This window comes from Rhinolophus ferrumequinum, chromosome 2 (assembly GCF_004115265.2).
Source record: "Rhinolophus ferrumequinum isolate MPI-CBG mRhiFer1 chromosome 2, mRhiFer1_v1.p, whole genome shotgun sequence".
NCBI lineage: Eukaryota > Metazoa > Chordata > Mammalia > Chiroptera > Rhinolophidae > Rhinolophus > Rhinolophus ferrumequinum.
The window spans coordinates 109,044,285-109,071,532 of NC_046285.1; the positions used below are offsets into that span (position 1 = coordinate 109,044,285).

At 49.8% G+C, this 27,248-nt stretch overlaps 1 protein-coding gene across 6 annotated transcripts in view; it reads left to right on the plus strand.

Moving 5' to 3' along the window:
• PCNT (pericentrin) overlaps positions 1-27,248 on the plus strand; it is an 87,997-nt gene that overhangs the window by 24,902 nt on the left and 35,847 nt on the right. For 4 of the 6 annotated variants that reach the window (XR_004421122.1, XM_033087997.1, XM_033088020.1 and 1 more), the window contains 10 exons: positions 1,548-1,710; positions 2,972-3,184; positions 7,989-8,218; positions 8,581-8,697; positions 8,806-8,826; positions 9,418-9,624; positions 11,866-12,036; positions 13,600-13,698; positions 23,368-24,243; positions 25,031-25,204. Coding sequence is in view for 5 of the 6 variants with exons in the window: in XM_033087997.1 (XP_032943888.1) it covers positions 1,548-1,710; positions 2,972-3,184; positions 7,989-8,218; positions 8,581-8,697; positions 8,806-8,826; positions 9,418-9,624; positions 11,866-12,036; positions 13,600-13,698; positions 23,368-24,243; positions 25,031-25,204 (2,271 nt within the window). In the remaining variant the exon portion in view is untranslated. The remainder of the gene's footprint in view (positions 1-1,547; positions 1,711-2,971; positions 3,185-7,988; positions 8,219-8,580; positions 8,698-8,805; positions 8,827-9,417; positions 9,625-11,865; positions 12,037-13,599; positions 13,699-23,367; positions 24,244-25,030; positions 25,205-27,248) is intronic. The other 2 variants (XM_033088012.1, XM_033088006.1) reach the window with 2 other exon arrangements.

A 27,248-nucleotide genomic window follows, 5' to 3' on the forward strand; every position in this document is an offset into this window, starting at 1 on the left:
TTCTGGTGCCGCCCCTCACCGTGTCACTGCTGGCGAAGTCCTTTTCCGCATCATTCCCTGGGAAGGAGTCTTTCCTGATCCTAAGGTCTTGAAGTGGGCTTGCTGTGAATGAAAACACAGCCTCAGCATCCTAACTTAGGTGACGTGTAATTCAGCTGCTTGTAATCCAGTTAGTGTGTTTCTGTTCAGACATTACCACTGAGAAAGGGAATTACTTGTTAACCTCGTAAAACATTGTAGACAAACAGGAGAGACACTAAATTGGACGGTGAAAGCAGTAAAGAGACGCTTTTTCCTGCATCTGTGCATTAAACGCAAAAACTGTTACGCGAGGCCGCTGTTCGCGCTCAGAGACCCTGAGTGAGCCCCCTCCCTGTCCACACCTGATGTTTCCTTCTCGGCCCCACAGCTACCTGTCCCCTTTGCACCTCCCGTCTGCAAACTAGACGGGTTTGGGCAGCTGCTGACATGTCATTAGGTGCTTTTGATTGTCCCCCAGTGTCATTAAATAGAAACACATGCCCTTGTGTGGTCATCTGGTGTCCGCAGCTCTCGCCCACCCGTCGTCCTGGCATTGTGTCTGAGCAAGTGCCCTGGTCTGTTGTGGGCCCGTGTTGCTTTCCCTGTGTCCCCTTCCCTGGAAGTCCACCCCCACGGAGTGCATTCCTCGGGGAGAGGGCCAGCCGTCCCCACAGCAGGAGGGATGTGCGGCATGGGAGGGAACGCGGGGCAGGTTTGTGGGGTGAGCAGAGTCCTGTGGGCGGTGGGCAGCTGGACGGGCTGAGGAGCCCTGTTCAGGCTGGGGCAGGTGTCCCGAGAGGACAGACGCTGTGGGAGGTGGCTCGGGGCAGGACCTCAGAAAAGGAGTCCTGGGGGCTGTTTTCAGGGTGAAACCAACAGGTATCCTCACTGGCTGAGTTGTGCCAGGTACACAGGGAGGCAGGGGAGGCCCAGGCCAGGTACTGAGTTGTCTGTGGGGACAGCTGGGGTACTCAGGGCCCCCCAGCCTGCAGATGGCCTGGTTGCTGCAGAACGGACATGCCTGCCAGGCGAGCAGGGGAGGGAGGGGAGATTGTAGCCCGGGGCCAAGCTGGGAAGTGGGGGCATCAGGAGGCCTGGGAGGGGCCTGATCGTGACCGACCACACCCGGTCTCCGGCCCAGGCTGGTGATTGGCCCCAGGCACCCTTTCTTCTATCCCTGTGGCTTTTCCCGTCCACTCTCCGCATGCGGAGCTGGCTGCTTGTCCCCTCCCAGGTGCCAGGCTCTCAGTGATCGGCTTCCTGTCACGTGTCCTCGATGGTGTTGCCGTGCCAGATACACATGTATCGATGGTGACTAGGTGTGCGAGTCTGTGTGCGCACAACTGTTGAAAACTTATTGAATGAGCAACTTTATATAGTAATTGACATAATACTGAACACTGAAACTGTTTTCTATGGAACATTGATGATTCTACCACAATTGTACGTGAGTAGAATTCTGTTCGTATTAACTGAGCTTTGATTTCTTTCGATGCACACTTCCAGTTTTCTATGTGTTTTAACAGCTGGAGGAAGTACGTCAAATTCACGATCATTTTGGGAAAGAATTTAGCTGCAGGAGTGAGGAGATGGCACAGGTTGGGAGAAAACACCAGGAATTACTGGAGCGCCTGGAGGAGGAGAACACAGCGCAGACGCGGCTGACGCTGGAGCTGTACAAGGCAGAGGGTGAGCGGTGGGCGGGCACGGTGGGGCACGCAGCAGAGCCGTGCCAAGGGAAGTGTCAGCACCGAGAGTTTTTTTTTTTTTTTTTAAAGATTTTATTGGGGAAGGGGAACAGGACTTTATTGGGGAACAGTGTGTACTTCCAGGCCTGTTTTCTAAGTCAAGTTGTTGTCCTTTCAATCTTAGTTGTGGAGGGTGCCGTTCAGCTTCAAGTTGTTGTCTTTTCAGTCTTAGTTGTGTTGGGCGCAGCTCAGCTCCAGGTCCAGTTGCCATTGCTAGTTGCAGGGGGCACAGTCCACCATCCCTTGCGGGAGTTGAACCGGCAACCTTATGGTTGAGAGGAGGCACTCCAACCAACTGAGCCATCCGCGAGCTCAGCGGCAGCTCAGCTCAAGGTGCCTGTTCAATCTTAGTTGCAGGGGGCGGAGCCCACTATCCCTTGAGAGACTTGAGGAATCGAACTGGCAACCTTGTGGTTGAGAGCCCGTGCTCCAACCAACTGAGCCATCCGGCAGGCAGCTCAGCTCAAAGTGCCGTGTTCAATGTTAGTTGCAGGGGGCGGAGCCCACCATCCCTTGCGGGAGTTGAGGAATCGAACTGGCAACCTTGTGGTTGAGAGCCCACTGGCCCATGTGGGAATCGAACTGGCAGCCTTCGGAGTCAGGAGCATGGAGCTCTAACCGCCTGAGCCACCGGGCCGGCCCCAGCACCGAGAGTTTTCAAGACAGTGTAAAAATAAAGCAAACAGTGTGAGGCATCAGTGACTTTCCTCAGTGGAAGGAACCGCCTTTGGGCACTGTCAGGGCCACAGCAGACGGGCTCGTGGAGCGGTCCTGTCCCCTGGCACTTACTTTTCGCTGCTGTCTGGGACGACAGCCTCAGAGTGTAATGTGGCAAGATGGGACCGTTCTTCCTCCCGTCACGGGCGATGTTCAGTGGGTGCCGCCAGGAGTCACCTGTGTGACTGCCCCCTACTCCTACGCCCCCAGTGTGTCATGCGCACACAGTGGCCATGTGTGCTGGGCACTGGGCACAAGGGGATGGTGTGTGTGTAGGGGAGGTGGGGACGTCCTGCACACGGCTGCTGACAGGTGTGTCACCGTGTCTGGCAGCTCCCGCACCTGCCTGGTGGGCCCGCCCTGTGCCGTCCATCTCGGAACAGACGTAGGCGTGACCACTGAGCTCTCGTGCGGGTGCGGGGATGCCCTCGCCTGCCGGGCGGCGCCTCAGTGGGGCCTCGCAGCACGTTGCCCTGTCTCTGCAGGCATCATCGAGGGGTTCAAGGTGGAGAAGGCCAGCCTGCAGGAGGCACTGGGCCAGAAGGAGGAGGCTGAGCGGGGCCTCGTGGTCGAGCTGGAGAGCCTGAGCCAGCAGCTGCAGCAGGGGACCCAGCAGCTGGCAGAGCTGAGGGACAAGAATGCTGTCCTGCTGTGCGAGAAGGAGGCGGCCGCTGCTGAAGCCCAGGAGCGGGAAGCCGGTAGGAAAGGCCGGCGGCTTGGTGGGAGCCGGGTGTCTCTGGGCTGAAGAGGAAGGGATCAGTGTCCACCTGTCACCCTGCTTCTGTGTGTCTGTGGGTCAGAATAGCCTCTGGCAAACGGCACTGTGAATGTCGCCAGCCTGTTTGAGATAAATTGCCAAGACTGCAAAAAAATGAGTGACTTAAAAATGTTACTGAAAATGACAAAAACGTTCCTAATGTTATCTTAACTAGGAGAATACAGCTTTGGCAAAAGTCATTTGCTAGAGTTTTGAGTATTTAAAAACAGTCAAAACATAAAAGGTATAAAACGTGGAGTTTGCAGGTAACATTGTACTCAGGAGCAGATCCGTAAGAAACAAACACGTGAGCTCATCTTTCTGACCCGTGTGTCGTGTGGAGCCCTCGCCGCCGGCCCCCACAGCCGCCCACTGAGGGAGGTGTGTGCCCGCAGGATCCCGCCCTCCCGTGGCCGCAGTGTCCTGATGGCTGGCCACTCACACCTGTCAGAAACGCAGTTCCTCCTGGAACTCTTCTTTTTATTTTCCTCATGAGCAAACAAGCATTTCCGTCTTCCTGGCCTCTGTGTACCTGGCTTTGCCCTCTTGGCTCATTGCGTCCTGCTGGGTGGATGCCCAGTTCACACTGACCTGACCTCTTGGTCGACATTCGGGTTCAATGGGCCCGTAGATTCTTCAAGCAGAAGGTCGTTTGTGGACAGTTGTCTCCACACACAAGCCTGTAAACTGGGATCATTTCCAAATCACATCTTGCTCCACTTGCTTCCGTTAATATGTATGAGTCCCTTTGCCTCCTTTCCTTTTTTTTTTGCCCTCACCGCCCTGGTTTTTAAGCCCCGGTTTTTAAGCCGTTATTTCTCAGGCTAGTTGTAGGGCGCAGCTCCCTGGCCCATGCTGGTATTATGAGCCTTGTGCTCTCCCCAGCTGAGGCAGTCGGTCACCAGTCGTTGGTCGGCTGTTCACAGCAGCTCACGGCAGCACACACCAGCTCACACCAGCTCACACCGACCTCCGACTGTTCACAGCAGCCCAGCTCCAGGGACAGCTGTTGTTCACAATCTTAGTCGTAGAGGGCGCAGCTCACTGGCCCATGTGGGAATTGAACCGGCGTTAGAAGCCTGGACCTCCAACCACCTGAGCCACTGGGCCAGCCCCAACTTCCTGTCCATTTTTTGATGTAAGTTTTTGATAAAAAATATGACTCTGGCTTACTTATTTTTCCCTTGTATATCAGTTTTTGCCCTTTCGTTTTCAGTCTTTTCTAATACTTTTCATTGTCTCATGGACGTTACATTCATGACGTTCTGAGAAGCTCACCTATGGGCAGCCCTTTTGCTCTGTTTAGCCCGGTTTCCTCCTGTGTCACAGCTGTTGGGGCGTGTCTGCCACTGCCTGTGGGTTGCTGCCCCCACCTCACTGACAAGCCTCCGCTGGGCGTCCACTGTCTCTTCTGTGTTTGCTTCACTGTCCGCTTGGTATCTCTCCCCAGCACTGAACCCTGTCCTGCCCCTCACCCTTCTGTGCGGCCCCCAGCCATGCCAGCATCAGGCAAGATGTAGGCCCATGTGTGTGTGCATGCGTGCACACGAGAGCTTGTGAGCTTCCTGTCTCCGTGTCATGTGCAAGTTGCCGTCTGACAGCAGTAACTTGTGGGTGGTTTTCTCTTTGACACTTGGAGAGAAGGAAAGCTCTGAGACCTCGATGCCTGGAGTCTCCCTGTTGTACCCTTGAATGAGGTTGTGGCTAGAATGAGAGACAATTTTAGATCTGATTTCCTACCTTTACAATTGGAGGCCATCATTTTTTTACATGCAGTGTTTCTGCTGAGCTGTTTTTATCTTGTTATAATACTTGGCAGGTGTTTTTAGAAATTTCCCTTTGCTCCGATGCTCCCACATGTCCTGTCATATGTCTCGGGTGGGTTGCCCGTAACTCTCCTGTTCTAAGTCCTGATGTTTTTTGTTAGAGCTGGGATCTGTCACTCAGTGTTTTTTCTGGACTCACCCTTTTCTGTCCCGGAACCCCTCATGGGCCGCACTGCCCAACAGGACAGACCTTGTGTGGGGCCCTTGCACCTGTCCTCAGGTGTCACCATCCAGCCTGCAGGGCCATGTGACAGCCCAGGTGCTCCGCTGGGTGGCCGAGCCTACACCCTGTGCACGCGGCCTTCGCTTATCTGTGAGCACTGGCACTTCCAGCCCGTTCTCCTCATCCTGGGGTCGGGACCTTGTGGGAGACACAGAGCTGCAAACCGACAGAGCAGCCAACGGCCCTGGGCCGGGAGCAGCCCTGTCCCAGCTGCCCGAGACCCGAGGGGTTGTGCCTGGGCTGGGCCTGCACCCGGTGGCCCCTGGTCCAGCCCTTCTGTTGTGGTCTGTGTGTCCATCCCCTGCGGCCCAGCCTGCCTGTGCATGCGACGTATCCATTGGAGCCCTGTCCCAGGCCCAGACCAGTCTGTCCTTTGTTCTGTCACCAGGTAGTTCTTGTGCTTTCTCTGGGTTTGCTGTCATTTCCACATTGTTAATTCAGCCTTGTTTCTCTTGGGACCTCTGTCCCTTCCCCTCAACCTGCCACACAGTTGTGTGCTCCCAGCTAGGGACTCGGCATGTGCTGTCACTCTGAAGGCAGCTGGTTACCCTGTGCAAGCCGTGTGACGTGCTGCCTCCAGCACCACACCTGTCACCCTCACCATGGGCTCTCCCGAGGGCTGTCCAGGGGTGGCCCTGGGTCCTGGTTCTGCTTTGCGGCGTCGTGAGTGTTGGCCAATTTTCCAGGAGTTTTGGGATCCTGGCCCCCTCATGGGGAAGCAGCTTTGCTTCGCCTGTTTTTGTGCCTATTTCAGGGCGATGTGTTGGTCCTGTCTGTTCCTTTGTCTCCTTTTAAAGCCTCTGGCAGCCAGGACATGCGGTGACACAGGGTAAACAGTCCTGTGTCAGTCTGTCTGGTTGCTGTGACAAACCACAGACTGAGTGGCTCATAAACAACAGACATTTATTGTCACAGTCCTAGCGGCTGGAAGTCCAAGGTCATGGCGCTGGCATAGTCTCCTGGTGAGGGGCTGGCTCCCTGGACCGCAGATGGGGTCTTCCTGCCATGGCCTCACGTGCAGAAGGGCAGGGGCGCTCTCTGGGGTCTCTGACCCCAGCACCAGGCTCCACCCTGTCAGTCTGTCACCTCCCAAGGGCCCCGCCTCCGCCCACCATCACAGTGGGGGTCAGGGTTCAACGCAGGCCCAGGCAGTGGTATGGTGAAAAGGGACAAGTCTGAGAGGGTGTCCCGTTGCTGTCGCTGCCTCTGATCTCTGACTGCGTTCCTGGGCAGTCTCCTGCTCTCACCTCTGAGAGTGCTGTGTTTGTTTACGGGCTCACTTGCCGCTTTAGTGCACAAGGTCTCAGGCTTGTCAGCACAAGCTAGAGGCTCACGAGTGGCCGCCGTGTATTCGCCCGGACACTGCAGACGTCTCCCTGAAGAGGGGATGCTCTGCGGCAGACTGTTAGATCAGACAGCCCTGGAACGCTCCTGTAGGGCCGGGCACACCCTCCGCCCGAGCCGCAGAGCAGGGCAGCGTCCAGCGGGGTCCCGCTGTGCTTGGCCGCACGGGCCCTGTGCCGCCCACCCCAGTTGGGCCCCTCGGCAGCCACACAGAAACACTCTCGCGGAGGCCGTGTGGGCTGTCAGCGGGCGCCCTTCCTTCGGCACGTGGCCCCCAAGGAGGCCTTGTCCGGTGGACGACTGGGCAGCTCTGACCGTCTCAGCAGTGACACACAAGCCTCGTTCCGAGTCCAATGCTGTGAATGACACGGACCTAACAGCACGTTTCAGGCGAAAGCACCATAACTGCTGACTTACCAGCACGTGCTGAGAACGTTATGTCGGTGGTGATGGCGGGTCGTCACAGAAGATTGACAGGTCTTTGTAAACCAGAATGGTTCAGCTCTCAGAGCTGGTGAAGTACTAGCAGAAGCTTGTGGGTTTGATGTTTCCGTTTGGGAGTTGGAACCCGTGAGGCTTCGGCAGAGCCAGGCCTGCCTTTACGGATGCTTCTCGGCTGTGCCGTCTGCGTGGGCTGCTGACCTACTGAGCGCTCCCCCTTTTCCCCAAGACTTTGTCCCAGCCCTGGGCGTGCAGTGAGCACTTCCCTGCTGTGGGCTCATCGGGGCTCGTGTTCCCTGGGACAGAGGTTTTCAGGTACATTTCGTTTTTCCATATCGGAGGGTGTCTATGGAGGTGGAATTCCTAGAACAGGGCCTGATACCGTCATTTGGGAATTCCAAGATGGAGTTTCCTCAGGCTTAAAATGGTTTTATTTTAGCCCATTTTTATTTAAAATTCGTGGTTTTAAAGTTTTATTTATTTTTTGCAAAAACGCTTGGCTTTATTTTTGGTGGCATTTGGCTGAATTGTGGCTGTGTGCAAACAGGGGCTTGGGGTCTGACAGGACAGTCTCACACTAGCTTGTGGGTGCACGTGTTCCCCCAAGACGTGGCTGAGTGGCCTCGGCTGAGTCCTGTTCCTGTGGGAGGACAGAGACCAGGACAGGGACAGATATGCTGTGTCTGTGGGTGGGGTCTGCAAGCCTCAGGGAGCCCATGTTGCCATCCTGGCCAGGACCCATCTGGGCCGCCAGGGAGGCTGGCTGTGGTGTCTGCCCCTTTCTGGGCTGCCGTGCTGTGTGGTGTCTGCTGTACCAGCATCACTGTCAGGAAGCCATGTTTGGGGCTCTGCTGTAGCATGAGGGCCGCAGTCTGAGCCCTGAGCTCCCACCGTCCTCTTTGTCCCTGCAGCTCTTCGGAGAGAAGTGGAGGACGTCACCAGGGAGCAGGCGGAGAGCCGGAAGCAGGCCGAGCAAGACCACCGTACCCTGCGTGCCCAGACGGAGGCGCTAGAGGCTGAGTTGCAGGAGCAGCTGTTGCAGCACCAGGCGTGTGCCAAGCAGGCAGCGGAGCTGTGCGCGCTGCGGCAGCAGCTGGAGGGTCTGGACAAGCAGCTGCGCAGCCAGCGACACTTCATGGATGTAAGGGTTCTGAGCTGTTGGCGGGTAGGGCAGACGGAGGCTCTGTGATGCCTGAGCCCCACGGTCCGATCAGGAGCCCCACGGTCACATGAGTGCCAGCCAGGGCCACGCTGTCTGCTTTCGGAATGTTCCGAGGCTTCCCTGCACCACATGGGAAGGGCTGACCCTGCACTAGCGCCATTTCTGCAGGGCCACATGACTGGGCAGGGGACCTGTGCCACCTGGTAGCCCTGGCCGCTGAGTGAGAGGCCAGTGGGCGGTCCACGCAGGCCCGGGCGCCTTCCCTTTCCCAGCTCCCCTCCCGGGGGTGTGCGGACCAGGGAAGCCATGTGGCCCTGAGCGCACATCTCGCCTGGTGACAGGAGCAGGCCGTGGAGAGAGAGCAGGAGCGTGAGGAGTTCCAGCAGGAGATCCAGAGGCTGGAGGAACAGCTGCGGCAGGTGGCCAGGCCACGGCCCCGGGGCACCCCTGACGGCGATGTAAGTTGGCCCCACGACCTGTTACACTCGCGGGATAGCGGTTCTCTATGGGCTCTTAAGCTTTATCTTGAAAAATGTGTTTGCCTTCCATGTACCCGGGAATGACAGCGGGCGCAGCGGGATGAGCAGGTACGTGTGGTCGCTGCCCAGCCCCCAGGGGCATGTAGCAGGAGTGTTTGGCGCCCTTGCCCCTGCGTCTGGCCGGTTTTTTCCTGCAGCCGTCTGTGTGGGGCTGGAACTGTCTGCTTCTCCTGCCTGAGGTCTCTGTAGTCAGTGGGCTTGGTCTTTGTTAATGAAACGTATTCTGAGATAACTGGGTTCACCTGTAGTCATGAGCAGTAAGACACAGACCCTGGGCCCCTTGGCGCGGTGTCCCCAGTGGTGACGTCCTGCGGGATCCAGTCACATCCCAGCCCACGTGCTCCCTCCCACGGACCCCTCCTACGAGGGGACCGCACACTGGGTGCCGCATTTCCTGCTGAGTGCTTCACGTTCCTCACTGCGGGGCTAAGTCCATTTTCTGATAAACCGTGTGTCATCGCTTGCACGTCTTCTCCTTGGGAGAGTGCCCTTCATCATGCTCTGCCCAAGGCTTCGTTGCACACTGAGGTCCAGAAAACCACGTGGACGATGAGTTTTCTCTCAAGTGTTTGGAGACTTTTTTCTTTGGAAGAATTTTTTTTAACAGTTGTATTTCTGAAGCATTTTTTGTTGTTTTAGGTTGAATTGTTACAGGAAAAATTGAGAGAAAAATCAGATGAACTTGGCGAATTGGTTATAAAGAAAGAATTAGCAGACAGACAGGTGTTGATCCAAGAGGAGGAAATTAAGCATCTCGAAGAGATAAATGCCAGCACCACAAGGAAGGTGACTCAGCTCCAGGAGGAGCTGGAGAAACTGAGGCAAGCCATGCGAGAGCTGCAGCAGGTGAGCACCCGCTGTCATGGGAGTCTGGACGGGCTCCCGCTGTGGGCGCAGACAGCCTGAGCCGCTCAGAAAGCCTGAGTGTGAGCGAGGCCCCTGGGCCACCCACTGACCGATGGACTTCCCTCTGACCTCCCTGCTTCTGTCTGCTTTGGAGGGAAGTGCTCAGTGCGTCCTCTGCTGCGTCATGAAACTGGTCACCAAAGGTGGGGGTTCCCCGCACACTGAGCAGCGCCCCGCCCTCAGCAGCTCCCAGCTCAGTCCTGACACCAGCCCCTGGAGCTTGTACAGATGCCACGAGGGAGGGCTCAGTTGCACAGCACCGCCCCTCAGACATCAGCCGCAAGTCCTGTCCACACGTACTTCTGACAGACCGCCTATAAATCGGGGGTCCCCAAACCCCTCCTCAGATTCCTTGAATTTGCTAGAGCGGCTCCCAGGCTCAGGGCACAGGTTTTTTAGGAGATTACGGTCATAAAGGGTCTAACTCAGGAACAGATGGGAGGACGAGACGCGGAGGGTAAAGTCCGGGGGTGGCTCAGGGTCCCTGGGGTCCACTGCCGCAGCACCTCCATGCACTCACCCACCGCACGCTCTCTGGACCCCGTCCTTTTGGGGTTTTATGGATGGAGGTCCCATAACCCAGGCGTGATTGAGTCAGTCGGTGGCCATTGGTGACTGATTTCAACCTCCACCCCTCTTCCCTCCCTGGAGGTCAGGGATGGACTGAAAGGTCCAACCGCTTCATCACAGGGTTGGTTCCCCTGTCGACCAGGCCAGCCCCACCCTTAGGTGACCTAGGGGCTTTCCAGAAGTCATCTTAGCAACATCAACTCAGGTGGGGCTTGTTATGAATGACAAGCCCCTTGCTCTCGGATCACTCAGGAAATTCAAGGGTTTTAGGAGCTCTGCCAGGAATCGGAAGGAGACCAAATATACATTTCTTATCAGTCACAGTATCACGTTTTTAGTATAATAGCATCTTATGACAATTTATGTAGCACTCCTTAGTAATTTCATAAAGTAAATGTTCAAGATTTTAGGTTTATAAAAGTTATTTCATTAAATACATTAGAGCTAGTTACAATTATTTTAATTTTTGAGTTTAGTAATTTATGTCACCTCTGGTGAAAATGCCCCCAGTGACAGTTTTCATGTCATTTGTAGTTAGGCGTGTGAGGGACAGACGCTTCTGTTTCAGGCGAGGGGTGCGAGGGCAGGGGACCCGCGGCGTGGCCACGCAAGTGCTTTCGTGAAAAGCACTTGAACTTCTGACTTCATCTGTCTTCTGTCACTGGAGGTTAAAGGCTTACCTGAAAAGTGAGGCTCAATGAGAAATTTTATTCTAGAATCACTCATCTGGCCCTAAGACACATCCTGCCCCCAGGAGGTGAGTTTTCACCAGGCGTGTTTGTTTGTGGAAAATACCCATGAGAACTGTCAGGTTTCCCCGAAAATGAGACCCAGCTGGACCATCAGCACTAATGCGTCTTTAGGAGCAAAAATTAATGTAAGACCCGGTCGTATTTTAATATAATTAAAATATATTTTAATATAACGTAAGACCAGGTCTTATATTAATTTTTGCTTCAAAAAACGCATTAGAGCTGATGGTCCTATTTTTGTGTCTTATTTTTGGTGAAGCACGGTACTGAGTGGAGTCAGGGCTCCTTCGTGAGGACACCAGCGGCATCCCGTCGTCCCCTTCCCACGCTTGCAGGGCAGCGGTGCCCGTCCTGCTACTTCCTGTGTGGGCTTCCCCCTTCCGTTCCTCCAGCAAACACTGAGCCCTGGGTGCCAGGCGTGTAGAAAATGCCTTTCTTTCCCTTCACAGTGGGACCTTGTATACAACTTGGCATGCTATTCCTTGCCCACTTAATGTGTTATGACATTTTATCCATATCAGGTTTTCTTGGAAAACTTAAATGGGCTGTTAACGTTCTCTGTACAGATGTGTTGTCAGCCATTACCCTGTTTGGCAAGTTCTTTGCAGTGTTCTGAAATTGCTAAGTGTGGAGACTCTTTCTGTGCTTGTTGAGTGACCACTAAGGTTCAGTCACCTGCAGTGGGCTGCCGGGCCCACTGGCTCTGGGGCCGCGTCCTTCACCAGGGGCATCTGGGGATCAGGTGTGTGGTACATGCAGGTGTGTGCAGGGGAGCTCCAGCAGAGCCGGGGATGGCATACCCCCTAACACAGCAATTCAGGCCCCGATTCCTGAAACACGGGCCTTTTTTCTCAACTAGGACAAGGAGGTCTTCCAGGAGCAGCAGCTGAGTACCTTGCTTTCGGTGTCCACGCGGCAGGCTAGACAAGACGAAGGCAGACGCCCCTGGCCTCCTGTGGGCCACTGTCCTGAGGGCCCAGAAGTCCAGTTAGAGGCCGTGCAGAGGGCGCACCTGCCACAGGACAGCAAGGTAAGCGGGCAGGCGGGCCCCTCTGCTCGCTGCCTGGCGCCCAGCGCCCGAGTCCCTGCCCAGCAGGGGGTGCCAGGTGTTCCAAGAGTGCAGTGGTGGGTCTGTAGCTCCTGTGTAGTCTTTGTGCTTTTACCATTTTCATGTGGGTTATAGGGTTACTTGTAATCACTTTGAGGCATATACTTTGAAATCTTTCAGCCTGACCTTAAAAATTATTAAGTCAACTAGAGCATTAGGTAACTTTTAGTAAATTCGTATGTCTTTTATTTTAATGAAAGCTTTTGGATTTGAAAGAACAGTTAGAAAAAATTAAAGGTTACTCAGTGAACAGGAGTGAAGGGGCGTGGCATCTGGACCTAAAATTAGGCTGGTGCCACTCTGGTGCCAGCCTTGACGGGCGTCAGGCTGATGGCGCCGGCATGACGGTGAGCTGAGGAGACCCACCTCGGCTCCTGAGCTTCTGTGGGTCACAGAAGTGCTGTGGCTGGCCCACTGCAGGGACCCTGCACTGTGGGGTGTCTGTCGGGTGTCGGCTGGGGCCTCTGGATGTCCTGGGTGGGCGACGTCAGCCCTCCAGAAGACGGGAGGGACCCTACGCTGGCAGGTGACTCTGGAGGTGCCAGCCTCATGTCTGCACTGAGGCTGCACGGGGCAGCTTCTAGGCGTCACAGGTGAAAAACCAGAGTGGCCTTGACTGGTGAGCTTGGCCCACTCCCAGCTCCGCACCAGACTCTGCTTCCTGTTCGCAGTGCTGATGGCAGGGCTTCTGAAGGCCGCTTGCTGGAGTGAGGCTGTGGAAGAGGCACTTGCCTGACGACAGAGCTGTGACAAGGAAGAAAATCGGACTTGGGAGCGATGGCCTAGCCTTGGCCTCCCAGGGTGCCCAGTCAAGGGGAGGCTGTCACTCGCCGTTACCTTCCCACCTGAGAGTGAAGAGAAGTCACCTCTAAATCCTCTGTTATCTCTATGTAACTGTGCTGTTGAAGCAGAAAAGAAAACCAGCCCCTACACTGTGCAGCCCATAACCAAGTTGGGGAGAAAACGTAACCTTAGACGGCCTGGCAGTGTATTAGATTGAGTTGAGGGCCATTGCGTGGAGTGCCGACCTGGCTCAACAATTCCTCCAGTTGTTGGAGGAGGAAGTGGCAGTGCTGGCAGGAATCCTACAGTCTGCGTGTCCTTCATACCCGAGCCTCGGCGGGTCTGCAGCTGCACGCTTTAAACTCTTCAGTGGACACGGGGGTCAGGGCCCATCCCAGGGTCACTGCCAACCTGTCTGCGGGACCCGTCCCTAATCACTAGAGGAGAAATGGACCTTATCTCTCCTTGCTGGTGGCTTTAAATAGATTGACTGGAGAAATGCAGCAAGTGATTTCCGAAAACTGAACGAATATGTCATTTTATACGGAAGCCCTTATTAGAAAAAACATTTTCAAATTGAGTGTCAGTATTTGAAACTACAGGCTTATTCAGTTAGGACATCTCGCATCTGCCAGGTCTGGGGATTGTTTCCCATAGGAATGCTTTGTTGGTTCATCATGTTTATTATCTTCATTTCCACAGGCATGTCTGCAGAACGGGGAGAATGAGATAATGTGTGTGAGCGAGCAGTTCGAGGCACAGCGGGCTGGGATGGGAAGTGGCACTGTTGGCGTCGGCGAGGTAGGTGCCCCCAGCTGCCAGCCTGACACCACCGGCCTGGCCACGGCCTCTGATCTCCTGCCTTTGGCCGCAGGGGCATCTTAGTTAACCATTGTGTTCTTGGGAGTTTGTAGGTGTGATCTCAGATCAAAGGGGACCTCTAGGATGACACAGCATAAAGTTTATAATTGTGTTTTCATTAGTTTTGAAGGAAGGTATGAGGATGGTGGCAACTGTTGGGATAAAAAATTTTATCTGCAGTTTTTTCGTGTCTCTAAATTTCACAGTGGCAGGCTATTGGGATGTTAGTAATTTGTTATGGTGTCTTATATATTTTGCAAAGTTAAAAAAAAAAAATTTGTGTTACTTTGAAAAGTGCTTTTAAAACCAGACTAATAGTTTTTAATTTATTTTTAAAATTTATTTTTCAGTTACAGTTGGCATGCAATATTATATTAATTTCAGGTGTACAGCACAGTGGTTAGACATTTGTATAACTTGCAGAGTGATCCCCTGATGAGTCTAGTCCCCACCTGACACCATACAGTTATTACCACATTGTTGACTATATTCCCTGTGCTGTCCTTTACAACCCCATGACATTTGGTAACTGCCAATTGTACTTAATCCCTTTCCCTTTTTCACAGTCCCCCCAACTCCTCTCCCATCTGGCAACCATCACTTTGTTCTTTGTAGCTATGAGTTTGTTCATTTTTTCGTTTTGTTTTTTAGGTTATATATATAAGTGAAAGCACGTGATATATGTCTCTGTCTGACTTACTTCACTTAGCATGATGCCCTCCAAGTCTGTCTACGTCACAAATTGCAAGATTTCATCCTTTTTTGTTTTTGACTGAATAACAATCCATTATATGTGTGTCCACATTTTCTTTATCCATTCATCCATTGATGGACACTGCCGTTGCTTCCACGTCTTAACTATTGTGAATAATGCTGCAATGAACATAGGGGTGCATGTATCTATTCAGACTAGTGTTTTGGATTTCTTTGGCTAAATACCCAGAAGTGGAATCGGTGGGACACATGGTAGTTCTATTTTTAATTTTTTTGAGGCACCTCCATACTGTTTTCCATAGTGGCTGCACCAATTTGCAGTCCCACCAAGAGTGCACGAGAGGTCCCTTTTCTTCACAACCTCGCCAGCACTTGTTGTTTGTTGTCATCAATGAATGCCATTCTGACCAGAGTGAGGTGGTATCTCACTGTGGTTTTTATTTGCATTTCTCTGATGATTAGAGACATTGAGCATCTTTCCGTCTGTCCATTGGCCACGTGTGTGTCCTCTGGAGAAATGCCTATCCATGTCCTCTGCCCGTTTTTTTTAATGGGATTGGTTTTTATTTTCCTTTCATGTTGAGTTGTATGAGTTCTTTATGTATTTTGGGTATTAACTCCTTACCGTATCATTGGCAAATACCTTCTCCTAATCAGTAAACTGGCTTTTCATTTTGATGATGGTTTCCTTTGCTGTGCCAAACTTTTTAGTTTGATTTAGTTCCATTTGTTTATTTTTTTTCTTATTACTCGTGCCCAAGGAGACATACCCAAAAAAATATTTCTGAGATCAATGGCAGACAGTTTACTGCCTATGTTTTCTTCTAGGAGTTTTATGGTTTCAGGTCTTAAGTGTAAGTCTTTGATCCATTTTGAGTTTAGTTTTGTATGTGGCGTAAGAAAGTGCTCCAGTTCCCTTTTTTGCATGTATCTGTCCAGTTTTCCCAACACCATTTATTTCTTTATTTATTTTTAATTTTTTATTGGGGAACAGTATGTTTCTCCAGAGCCCATCAGCTCCAAGTCGTTGTCCTTCAATGTAGTTGTGGAGGATGCAGCTCAGCTCCAAGTTCAGTTGCTGTTTTCAATCTTAGTTGCAGGGGGCACAGCCCACCATCCCATGCGGGAATTGAACTGGCAACCTTGTTGTTAAGAGCTCGTGCTCTAACCAACTGAGCCATCCGGCCGCCCCTATGTTTTATTTATTTATTTATTTAAAACATTTTCTTTCTTTTTTAAACTACAATCACTTTTTTCTTTTTTTAACTTTTTAAAAAAGATTTATTTTAAGTGTGATTTTTCCAGGACGCAGCAGCTCCAAGTCAAGTAGTTGTTTCAGTCTAGTTGTGGAGGGCACAGCTCTCAGTGGCCCATGTGGGGATTGAACCGGCAACCTTGTTGTTAAGAGCACTGAACTCTAACCAACTGAGCTAACCAGCCGCCCCACAACACCATTTATTGAAGTGACTAACTTCCTCCCCCACTTTCTTCCGCCTCCCTTCCCCACTCCGGTTCAAGCCGTTGTTTCTCAGTCTAGTTGTGTAGGACACAGATCCCAGTAGGTCGCCTGTTGTCATTTGGCCTCTCACAGCAGCTCACGGCAGCTCTTACCGGCTGCTGGCCACTCATGATGGCTGCCGTTCACTCATGGCAGCACATAGCAGCCCATGGTAGCACACAGCAACTCATGCTGGCTGCTGGCCACTCACGCTGGCTACCGGCAGTTCATGGCGGCACACAGTAGCCCACAGCAGTTCACACCAACCTCCGGTTGCTCACGGCATCCCAGCTCCAGGGAGAGCCGTTGTTCATAATCTTAGCTGTGGAGGGCACAGCTCACTGGCCCATGAGGGAATCGAACCAGCGACCTTGGCGTGAGGAGCACGGCGCTCCAAACACCTGAGCCACTGGGCCGGCCCGACTAATTTTTTTAAAGGCGGTTGTATTTGTTGTTTGTCCTTAGTGCTCTAGAACTGTCCAAGTGAGTATCATTTTACATATTAAAATGTCATAAATAATAAAAATAGTTTATGTGATAAGGACAAGATTTTAAGAATAGACAGCTTTATAAAGACAGTCCCAAATGTTTTCTTTTGAGATTTTATTCATTTCTATATGTGTACAAACAAATCTGTACATCCTTTGTTTTCTGCAATTCAACTTCTGATTTTTTGTAAAGGCGTGGACGATGTTTTTGCTTTGCTATAAGAAATAAAACTAAAATACTGTTTGTAGGACTGACTCTTGTTAGGTTTCTAATTCTTTGAAGGAAGCCATATTTTCATACATTTTCTACCCTTATTTTATGTCAGTGAAGATTTTCATTTTCTAGAATCGTAGTATCTTTCAGGTTTGTTGGGAAACCTGAACGCTTCTGTCTCCGTCACTCATTGTGAAGATCTCTGTGAGTATGGGTAGGGTTATTTCTTCTCTGCACCTCCTCCTCCAGCAGCTCCCTGACATCCTAACACCTTCACACTATGCATTTTCCTTCCTTTGTTGTTGACTCTAATACATGCATCAGTGTTGTTTCTTTTTTTCCCCCTTATTCAACAGTTTTCAATAAAGAGGTCTTGAACATCTTTTGGTAAATGTATGCCTAAGTATTTTAGGTTTGTTGCACTATTGTAAATGGTCTTTTTAAAAAATTTCATTATCCAATTGTTTGCTGTGAGTATATATACACATATACATGTATGTATGTATATTAACCTTGTATTCTGTTACCTTGCTAAATTCACATACACTGGTAGTGTTTGATTCATAGGGCTTTCGATGTCTTCAAGTACATATGGTTTTGTTTCTGTTTGATTGTTGTCTTTTTTTCTTTTTCTTCCCTATTACAATGTGTAGTACTTCCAGGACAGTGTTAGATAAAACAGGTTAGAGCTGTCATACTTGCTTTTTTCCTTATTTGGGGGAAAGTGTTTGATGTTTCATCATTAAGTGTGATGTCTGCTGGAGGTTTTTCATAGATGTTGTTTATCACATTGAGGACGTTACCTTCTATTTCTAGTTTGCTTTTTCTAAATCTTTTGAAATAGTTATATTATTTTTCTCTTTGAGTCTACAAACAGGATTAATTTCACTGAGTGATGTTTGACGGTTAACCAACCTTGCATTCCTACAATAAACCCTACTTGGTGGTGATGAACTGCCCTTTTAATATAGCATTGGATTTGATTTGCTGATTTTTCTTTATGATTTTTGCAACTGTATTCATGAGTGGTATCAGTTTGTAATTTTCTTTTTTGTTATATTTTATCAGTTTTTGGTGTGAATGTTTTGCTGGTCTTATAAAATGGTTTGGAAGTTTTCGCACTTTCTCTATTTTCTGAAAGAGGTTGTTTAACATAGATGTGATTTCTTCTTTATGAAACCATCTGGCCCAGTGTCTATAATGCATTCAGTTTGCTTAATGCCATAGGGGGTATTTGGATTTCTGTTTCATCTTGTGTTCGTTTTGATAAGTTTATTTTTCAATGAACTTGTGCATTTTATCTAAATTGTCAGATTTCTTGGTGTAAAGGAGTTTATAATCTTTCCTCATTAACGATTTCCTTATTAACACATTCAGTATCTCTAAGTTCTGCACTGATGATCCTTTTTCATTCCTGATAATGGTGAATTTGTGTTTTCTCATTTTCTTGAAATTTAGCTAAGGATTTGTCTTTTTTTTTTTTTTTTTTTTTTTGATGTTTTTACCAGACTTTTGGCCCTGCTATTTGTGGGGACAGTCCCAGAGAGCGGTTTCCAGGCTCTCGGCCTCCCGTGGAAAGGTGCTGGCTTGGTTATTAGATGACCATCCACTGTGGCTGGGTGGCCATCAGCTGTTACCGGTTAGCCATTAGCCACTAATATAACAGCCGTGGCTAGCTAGGGTGTTGGTTGCTTGGCAGAGAAGCGGGCGGTGGATTGTGGCTAGGAAGTGGGGTTAGCAAGCACGAATGGCAGATTGCGGATCGTGTGGATCCTACTTCCTGTCTCACCCAGCTGCTAATGAGATGGGTGCAGGAAGACCCCACGTTGGGGTACTGGCGGATGTTTGCTTTTGTGTCTTGACTGGCCGCCAGCGAGAATATAGGGCATGACTCCCCTGTCTATGGGTCTGTCATTGTTCCTTTTTGGCCTCACCATGTCCTGCGTTCTTGTGCGGGGAGCGGGAGCTGAGTCTCCGCATTACACTCGTTTTCTTAGTTTTTGGTCTATTTTGATGCCTTTTTTTTTTTTTTTAAGGGGAACAGGACTTTACTGGGGAACAGTGTGTACTTCCAGGACTTTTCCAAGTCAAGTTGTTGTCCTTTCAATCTTAGTTATAGAGGGCGCAGCTCAGTTCTAGGTCCAGTTGCCGTTGTTCTAAGGGGCGCAGCCCACCATCCTTTGTGGGAGTCGAGGAGTCGAACTGGCAGCCTTGTGGTTGAGAGGACATGCTCCAACCACTGAGCCATCTGGCCACCCGGGAGCTCAGCGGCAGCTCATTGACTTCATTCGTTGTGGAGGGTGCAGCTCGGTGGCCCATGTGGGAGTTGAACCGGCAGCCCTGTTGCCCAGAGCTCATGCTCTAACCAACTGAGCCACTTGTCCGCCCCTGATTCTTTTTTTTTTTAATTGGATTCCTTCTACTTACCTTGCGCTTATTTTGCTCTTCTTTTGCTAGCTTCTTTAGGTGGAACCTTAGGTCATTGATTTTAGACAGTCTTTTTATCTGTAAACTTTAAACGTTTTTTAAAAATAATTACAGTAAAATTCGCTTGGGTATACAGTTATATGAGTGTTGAAAAATGCTTTTGGTCCTGTAATCACCACCACCGTCGAGAGACAGACCAGTCCCTGCCTCACGAAGTGTCCCTGTGATGCCCTTGCCAGCCTCTGGTACCCACTGAGCCCTGTGCTGTGTGCCCTTTCCAGGATGCTGTGCCAGCACGGGGTGTGATGGGTTGCCAGTCACCCATTGCATGTGTCGGTAATTCGTCCCTTGATTGATTGCTGTTTCAAGCTTTGTTTACCCAGTCACTCATTGAGCGGTGTTTGGCTTGTTTTGGTTTTGGAATTATGAATTGAGCTGCTGGGAACATCATGTACAGGCTTTCGTGTGAAAATAAGTTTTCATTTTTTTAGGGTAAATAGCCAGGAGTTGAACGACTGATTCATGTGTGAGCTTAACTGTGAAGAAACCAGCAGACCGTTTTGCAGACTTGCTCCCCTTTCCCCATCCCCCCAGCAGTGTAGGAGGGCTTCAGTTAAGCATGTCCTCACCAGCACAAGCTCTGGTCAGTGTGTTTCATTTCAGCCGTTCTGGCAGGTGTGTACTGGTACAGCCTTAGTGTTAACTTGGATTTATTTCCTCATTGGACGGTGACCTTGAGCGTCCTTCACGTGCTCATTGACCATTCATGCTTGAGATCTTCTCAGCCAGGGGAGTCAGGGCCTGTGCCCACCACAAGTTCCCTAAGTAGGGCTAGGCTCTCACTCTCTCCAGCTCAGCGGCGGGGGGACGGAGAGTAAGGAAGGACACTCAGAGTGGTGGCAGCGTTTTCCTCCTTTTCTTTCTTCCCCCACTTGACGCAATTCCTTTTTAGATCACACTTATATGGTATTTGCTATGTGGGGTAGGTGGTAATATTCTGTTTTACAGATGTGGAAACTGAGGCAGAGAGTGGACGAGTAGCTTGTTCCTGTCGTGGACCCAGTCAGCAGCAGAGTCACACGGCAAAGCCACGCTGTCTGGCACCAGCAACACACTTTTACCCGTCAGGCCAGGGGTTCTCCAAGTGGGTCCCGGGCCAGCAGCATCAGTGTCACCTCGGGAATGCAAGTTCTCAGGCCCCACCCCCGACCTGCCAAATCCGCGTTCAAACCGGCCCTCCTGGCATTCTGATGTTCACTCAAGGTTTTGGGGATTATTTTTTTATTTGTGATTTTTTGGAATTTTCTGTGTAGACTGCTATGTCATCTGCAAATAGGGAGAGTTTAATTTCTGCCTTTCCAATCTATATGCTTTTCATGCCTTATGAGCTAGCTGGCGCTTCTAGTACTATGTTGAATAACAGAGGTCAGAGTGGAAATTTTTGCTTTGTTTCATATCTCGTGGGAAAACTGTCTTTCACTATTAAGTGTAGTATTAGCTGTACATTTAAAAAAAGATACTCCTCAAGTTGAGGAAATTTTTTTCTATTCCTTGTTTACTGAGAATTTTTTATCAAGAATAGTGTTGAATTTTGTCAAGTCAACTTTTTCTGCATCATCGATACAATCATGTGATTTTTCTTCCTGATGGATTGCGTTGATCCCATTATTGAACCAGCCTTGGCTCCCTGGGATACATCTTACTTGGCCGTGGTTTAAGTTCCTTTTTATTTGCTGGGCTCTATTTACTAGGGTTTTATTAGGAATTTATGTATCGATATTCATCAGGAATATTGGTCTGTTGTTTTCTTGTGATGCCTGTCTGGTTTTCTCATCGATAATTTTGGGCTCATTGAATGAGTTGTTCCCTTTTCTGTTTTCTGGAATAGATTGTATAGAATTGGTATTATTTATTTGTTAAATGTTGAGTGACACCATCTGGGCCTGGCAAGTTACCATCGTTTTAAATTATGGATTAAATTTCCTTAGTGGTTACAGTAGTTTTCAAAATAATATTTTATACTGGGAAATTTTTGGCCATTATTGAGGTTTGTTTGTGTGTTTGTTTGTTTGTTTTGGCCCCCCTCTCTCTTCTGGAGCTCCAGTTACAAACATGCCGTAACTTTACGTTTCATCTGGGTAGTTGAGGCTGTGTGCATTTTTAGTATTTTTTTCCTCTTTTCCTCTGGTGGGATAATGTCTATGGCTATTCAAGCTTGTGCGCTTTGTCATGTCCAGGATTTTCTTAAGCCCATTGAGTGAGTTTCTCCCATTGTAATTTTTAGTTCTAGCACTTTGGTTTCTTTCTATAGTCTCTGTCCATCCAGCAAGATTTCCTGTCTTCTTGTTTATCTTGAACTTACTTTCCTTTATGTTCTTGAACACAACCGTAACCTCTACTTTAACTTGTTTTGCTCGTTCCAGCATCTTTGTCATCTCAGGGTGGTTGTACTTGGTTGTCTTTTCAGAATTGATCTCATGTTGTTGATTTTTTGCATTTTGAATATTTTGACTTGTGTCCTTGATACTCTGCAGATTATCTTGTGGGACCTTGACTCTGCCGAGGGCTGAGGTTTTTGTTTTAGTGGTGGTCAGGCTCAACGTGCGTGCTCCAACTTGCCTGTTGCGGTCGATTGTGGGTGCTGTCAACACACGGAGTTTGGGGTTCTCCTTCCTGGCTTCTCTGTCACTCGCCACAGTCCTGGCTACCGCTGCCCCTTCTCCTGGGCCTCACTCGTCTGGCTGTGCCGCCTGAGGGCACAGCCTGAGAGAGGGCTCTCCCCCATCTGGTGGCCTCTGCCTGTTGATGGGACCTGTGGGAAACGGAGCCGTGTGCTCTTGGCTCGAGGTCGCTCTTTGTCTCCGTTCCCCAGCCTGCAGCTGTGCTCGCCCCCTGGGAGCCCTGACCTTTCGCTGCCAGCTGCTCCCTCGCCTGCCCCAACTGCACTGTGTCTGGGAGGACCTACTTTAGAGTTTAGTGTTTACCATTTTGAAGCCACCCTCATGTGCTGGCTTCAGTATTTTAAATGTAATATTTGTGTTGTGATTATGGCTGTTTTGTTTGTAGTACATACCTTTTCATCTCTGTATTTAGTGCAGTAAGGGAATAAGCACAAACCGTACACAGTCAGAATTACCCCAAATCCCCCTCAGCTGCCTATGAGTGGGGGACACAGCCTGGAGCGTTCAGCGCTGGGGGGCGGGGGCCTGGAGCTGATTGAGGGTCTCACTTCGCACCAACGCATTGTCTTTTGCTAACTGTAACGTATGGCATTCAGATATGCTAAATGTGTGGGTCCTGTGTAGCTGATACTATCCAAACTACATGTGAATCTGTTTTTTATTTTTGCTTTAACTGTAGGCCAGATTTGAATATGCGTGTAAAGCAATTGTTAAGTAGTAGTAGTGAAACCAAGAGTTGTTACGAAACTGTCAGTTTTCAGGAACCAAAGCACTAGACTATAACAAATGGGCTGATTGTTAACTAAAACACAGATTGGTTAGAAGTTTTCCCTTTTTGGTCACTACTGGTGATGTGATCTCAAGACAATGGAGTTTGGATCTATGTTGACACAGATTTCAGTCCTGATCTTCCATTTACTATCTTTCTATAGTCGTGGCAAGATATTTAGTATCTAAGTTTCAATTGTCCCATGTTTAAAGTAGGAATACCAACATTTCTTACTTTAGAATTATTGAGGGTTAGATGAACTAGCACAGCATTTCCTATTAGACAAAACAGTAAAAGTGTTCTTGCGTGCCTGGTGTGGCACTGAGCTCTGTGTGGGGCCGTCCCTACATGTTACACACTGTGCGTGCATGCCATGGCCCGGCTCGTTCACAGTCCTCATCACGCACATGCCCTCGCCCGATTTCCTCACTTCCTTACTCTAGTGTTAGAGTGGCACCTAAAATCTAAATGTGCCCGTTAGGACAACCAAACAAGTCACACTTATTTCAATGTTATAACTAAATACACATTTAAAAGGTGGTGAAAACATCAGTATGAAGGTTTCTCTGAGTGACAAGTGACCGAGTTGGAGCTTCCTCTGGATTCGGATTGGGTAGCAACCAGGCTTTCCTCTTGACCAGTTTGAGAAACTTGAAGTAGTCAGGGTGCAGCATTTGGGGTTTTTTCCAAGTGTCAGCTCATTTGGTGACACTATCTGCTCAAGCTACCAAGTCCCCACTTGTGCAGAATGATTGAGAGCTATCAGGCCGTGTGGGGCTGGCACGGTGCCTGCCTCTGAAACGGGCTCTTTTTTTCAGGCTATGCCTAGCACCAGTTCAGAAGTCAAGGAGCTGAAATCCATTATCGAGACTCTGCAGGAGAACCAGGAGCGGCTGCAGGAGGAGAAAGCCGAGGAAATCGAGCGACTGCATGAGGTCATCGAGAGGCTGCAGAGGGAGCTGTCCCTCTGCGGGCCCGCGGAGCGGGAGCGCGGTCCTGGCCCGTCCCAGGACCTCCAGAGTGAGCTGGAATGCGAGCTGTTGTGCCCGCAGAGGGGCGGACCTGAGACCCAGGCCGCGCTGCAGGCCGAACTGCATGCTGCGCTTGCGTCCAGGGAGGCCCTGAGCGGGCTGCTGGCGGATCAGGAACACCGGCACGGCCAGGCCCTGGAGGCCCTGCAGCAGCGCCTGCGCAGCGTGGAGGAGGCTGCCGCAAGGCAGCTGGCCCAGCCGGAGCCCGGTGCGGCCTCCCACATCCGAGAGCTTGAGGCCGCCCTGAAAGCAAAGGACTGGGCGGTTGCCCAGAGGGATTTGGAAATCGAGGCTCTGCACAGACGAACATCGGCCTACTGCGCCGAGCTGCAGGCCATGCGGTCGGCTGTTGCCTGCATCCGCCGCTCGCTGGAACAGCAGCACCCAGGCTCCGCGCACGAGCCCCCTGAGCTGCAGCGGCTCCGAGCTCAGTGCGTACACCTCAGCCGCCAGTTGCAGGCGCTGAATCTGCACTTCCAGAAGTGCCAGAAAGAGCTGGACAAGCAGCAGGCGTGCCGGGCTCCCGCCCCCTCCCCTGGGGAGGGTAGTGCCCAGCGACTGGTGTCCGGGGGTGACGAGGCCTTCTGTGAGGAAGAGCTGGAACGTGACGTGGGCAGCAGGCAGCTGACCGAGGCCTCCCACGGCCATGACCGTGGCCCACAGGTGGGCTTGGGCCCCTGCAGCCCCACAGGTGCAGGCTGTGTGCACCGAGGTCAGAGGGCGTGGGGCCTGGAGGATCCCTGACCCTGGCAGCAGTGACGCGGTGGCTGTGGCTGGAGCTGGGACAGAGGGACTGGGTGTTCTGTGAAGGGAACAGAATCCTTTCCCTTCCTCTCCTGCTCCGTCTCTCTTCATCCTAACCATTCTCCTCCCTGTGCTGAGCCAGGGGCACGCAGTTCCCAGTGGGTGGCTGGTGCCGTGCAGGAGAGGCGAGTCTGTGGCTTTGTTCTGGCCTGGGGCCCTGGCCCGTTTAGGGCCCATAGAACCTCAAGTCAGAACACACGTCCGCACTGAGATGCACTGGGTTTCAGTGTTTTGTAGATGTTTAAGCTTATTATCATTTTGCGTTATTTAAGCTTGTTAAAACTCATCTTTCTTTGATAGGGAACGTCCGGTGACGGGCAGGTCACCATGTTAGGCTTCCTCCTAACCCATCCTCCTGAGCTCTCATCCAGTGGGTCATCTTTTATCCTGCATTTCCAGTGTAAGGTGTTTCAAGTTCATTTCTTTTGGGAACGAGCTCCAGCTGGCTTTTCAGTACAACTTGGAGGATTTGCCACCCACCACCCACGCCGGCCCTCTGGACCTGCTGTGGGCCAAGCAGGTGGCCGGACCTGGGCTCCCGGGCTCCTGGGCCGGCGGCAGCCCAGCAGCTGGCCTCCCGCACCTCCGCGGTGCGCGTGCTCAGCGTCATCTTACAGCATCACCATTGTTTTCTCTGTTATTGTAGAGCCCAGGGAAGGGTGAGGTGCAGCCTGCCAAAGCCCTGGTGACATTGAACCATGCAGGTCTCCACCACCACGACAGCGTGACGTCGGTGCTTGCTGTCTGCCAGAGGCAGTTGGAGTCTGAGCTGCTCCTGGTGAAAAATGAAATGCGCTTGAGTGCAGAGGCGCGTGGCAAGGTGCGGGGATGGGTGACGGAGGTGATGCGTGTGAGTGAGGGGCTCGTGGGGGGCGTTACAGACGGAGGTGACGCACATGAGTCTGGAGGCGCTCAGCAACAGGAGTGGGGGTGCACAGTTACTTGGGCACAGCAGGCATGGAGCCCATCACGAGCAGAGCGATCTTTGGCATTTTCGCTGAGGTGACAAGCACACCAATAGACTCCATTGTGTTCTCAGCTCTTCAGATGCAGTTTTGACATTTCCTAGTCTTCCACTTAAACAGCATCTAGAAGCTAGTTTTGATTTGCGTTTCCCTAATGATTAGTGATAGCGAGTATAGTTCCATGTGCTTATTGGCTCTTTGCCTATTTCTCTTTGGAGAAATGTCTGTAAAATTAGTCCAATTTGTCTTTTCTTTTATTACTTGTGCCTTTGGTGTCCTGTCTAAAACATCATTGCCAAATCCAATGTTGTGAAGCTTTTGTGCTATGTTTTCTTCTCAGTTTTATAATTTTGGGGCTTACTTTAAGTCTTTGATCCATCTTGAGTTAATTTTTGTATATGGTGTTCAGTAAGTGTCCAACTGCATTCTTTTGCATGTGGGTGTCCAGTTTTCCCAGCACCATTGTTGAAAAGACTGTCCTTTCCTGACTGAATGGTCCTGGCAACCTTGTTAAAAATAATTTCACTGTATATGTGAGGGTTTGTTTCTGGGCTCTCTATTCCATTGGACTATATATCTGTTTTTATGTCAGTAACACTCTTTTTTGATTCCTGTAGCTTTGTAGTAAGTTTGGAAATCAAGAAGTGTGAATCCTCCAGGTTTGTTCTTTTGCATGATTGTTTTGGCTATTCTTGGGTCCTTTAAGATCCCATATAAATTTCAGGATGGGTTTTTCTCTTTCTCCAAAAAAAAGTCATTGGAATTTTGATAAAGTTTGCATGGAATCTGTGGGCACTTTTGACATCTTAACAATATTAAATAAGTCTTTCAATCCATAAATATGGATGCATTTCCATTAATTTAAGCAATTTTTTGTAGTTTTCATTGTACAACTCTTTTACCTTCTTGGTTAAGTTAACTCTTAATTATTTTCTTTTTTGATTTTTTATGGTATTATAAATGGAATTGTTTTCTTAGTTTCCTTTTCAGATTGTTCACTGTTCGTATGTAGAAATGCAGCTGATTTTTGTATGTTGACTTTGTATCCTCTGCTGAATTTTTAAATTTATTTTAACAGTTTTTTGTGGAATCTTTAGGGTTTTCTACATGTAAGAGCATATCATCTGTGAACATAGATAGTTTTACTTCTTCCTTTCCAATTTGGATGCCTTTTATTTATTTATTTTCTTTATTAATTGCTCTTGCGAGGACTTCCAATACTACGTTGAAGAGAAGCGGTGAAAGTGGGTATCCTTGCCTTGCTCCTAGAGGAAGAGCTTTCAGTCTGTCACTGTTGACTGTGATTTCCACTGTGTTACTCATGTGTGGCTTTTATTATGTATGGTCATAATATGGTCATGTACGGTCATTTCTTTCTAATCCTAGTTACGTTGAATGTTTTTATCATGAAAGGGTGTTGAATTTTGTCAAGTGCTTTTCCTACATCGATTGAGAAGACGTGATTTTTTTTTCCATTTTGTTAACGTGGTGTATGTTATATTGATGTTCCTGTGTTGAACTGTCCTTGCATTCCAGGAATAAACACCACTTGGTCGTGCTGTATAATCCTTTTAATCTGCTATTGAATTCGATTTTTTAGTATTTTGTTGAGGATTTTTGCATAAATGTTCATAAGAAATATTGGTTTGTAGTTTTAATTTCTTATAGTGTGTTTGGCTTTACTATCAAGGTAATGCTGGCCTCACAGGCATTCCCTCTGCCTCTGTCCTATGAAAGAGCAGTCTTTCGTAGAGAATTCTGGTATAATTTTTTCCTTAAATGTTTGCTAGAATTCACCAGGGAGCTCTCTGAGCCTTGTGCTCCCTCCTACTCAGCATTTTGGAAAACTGAGAAGGATTGGAATTAGTTCCTTAAATGTTGGCTCGAATTCACTGGTTA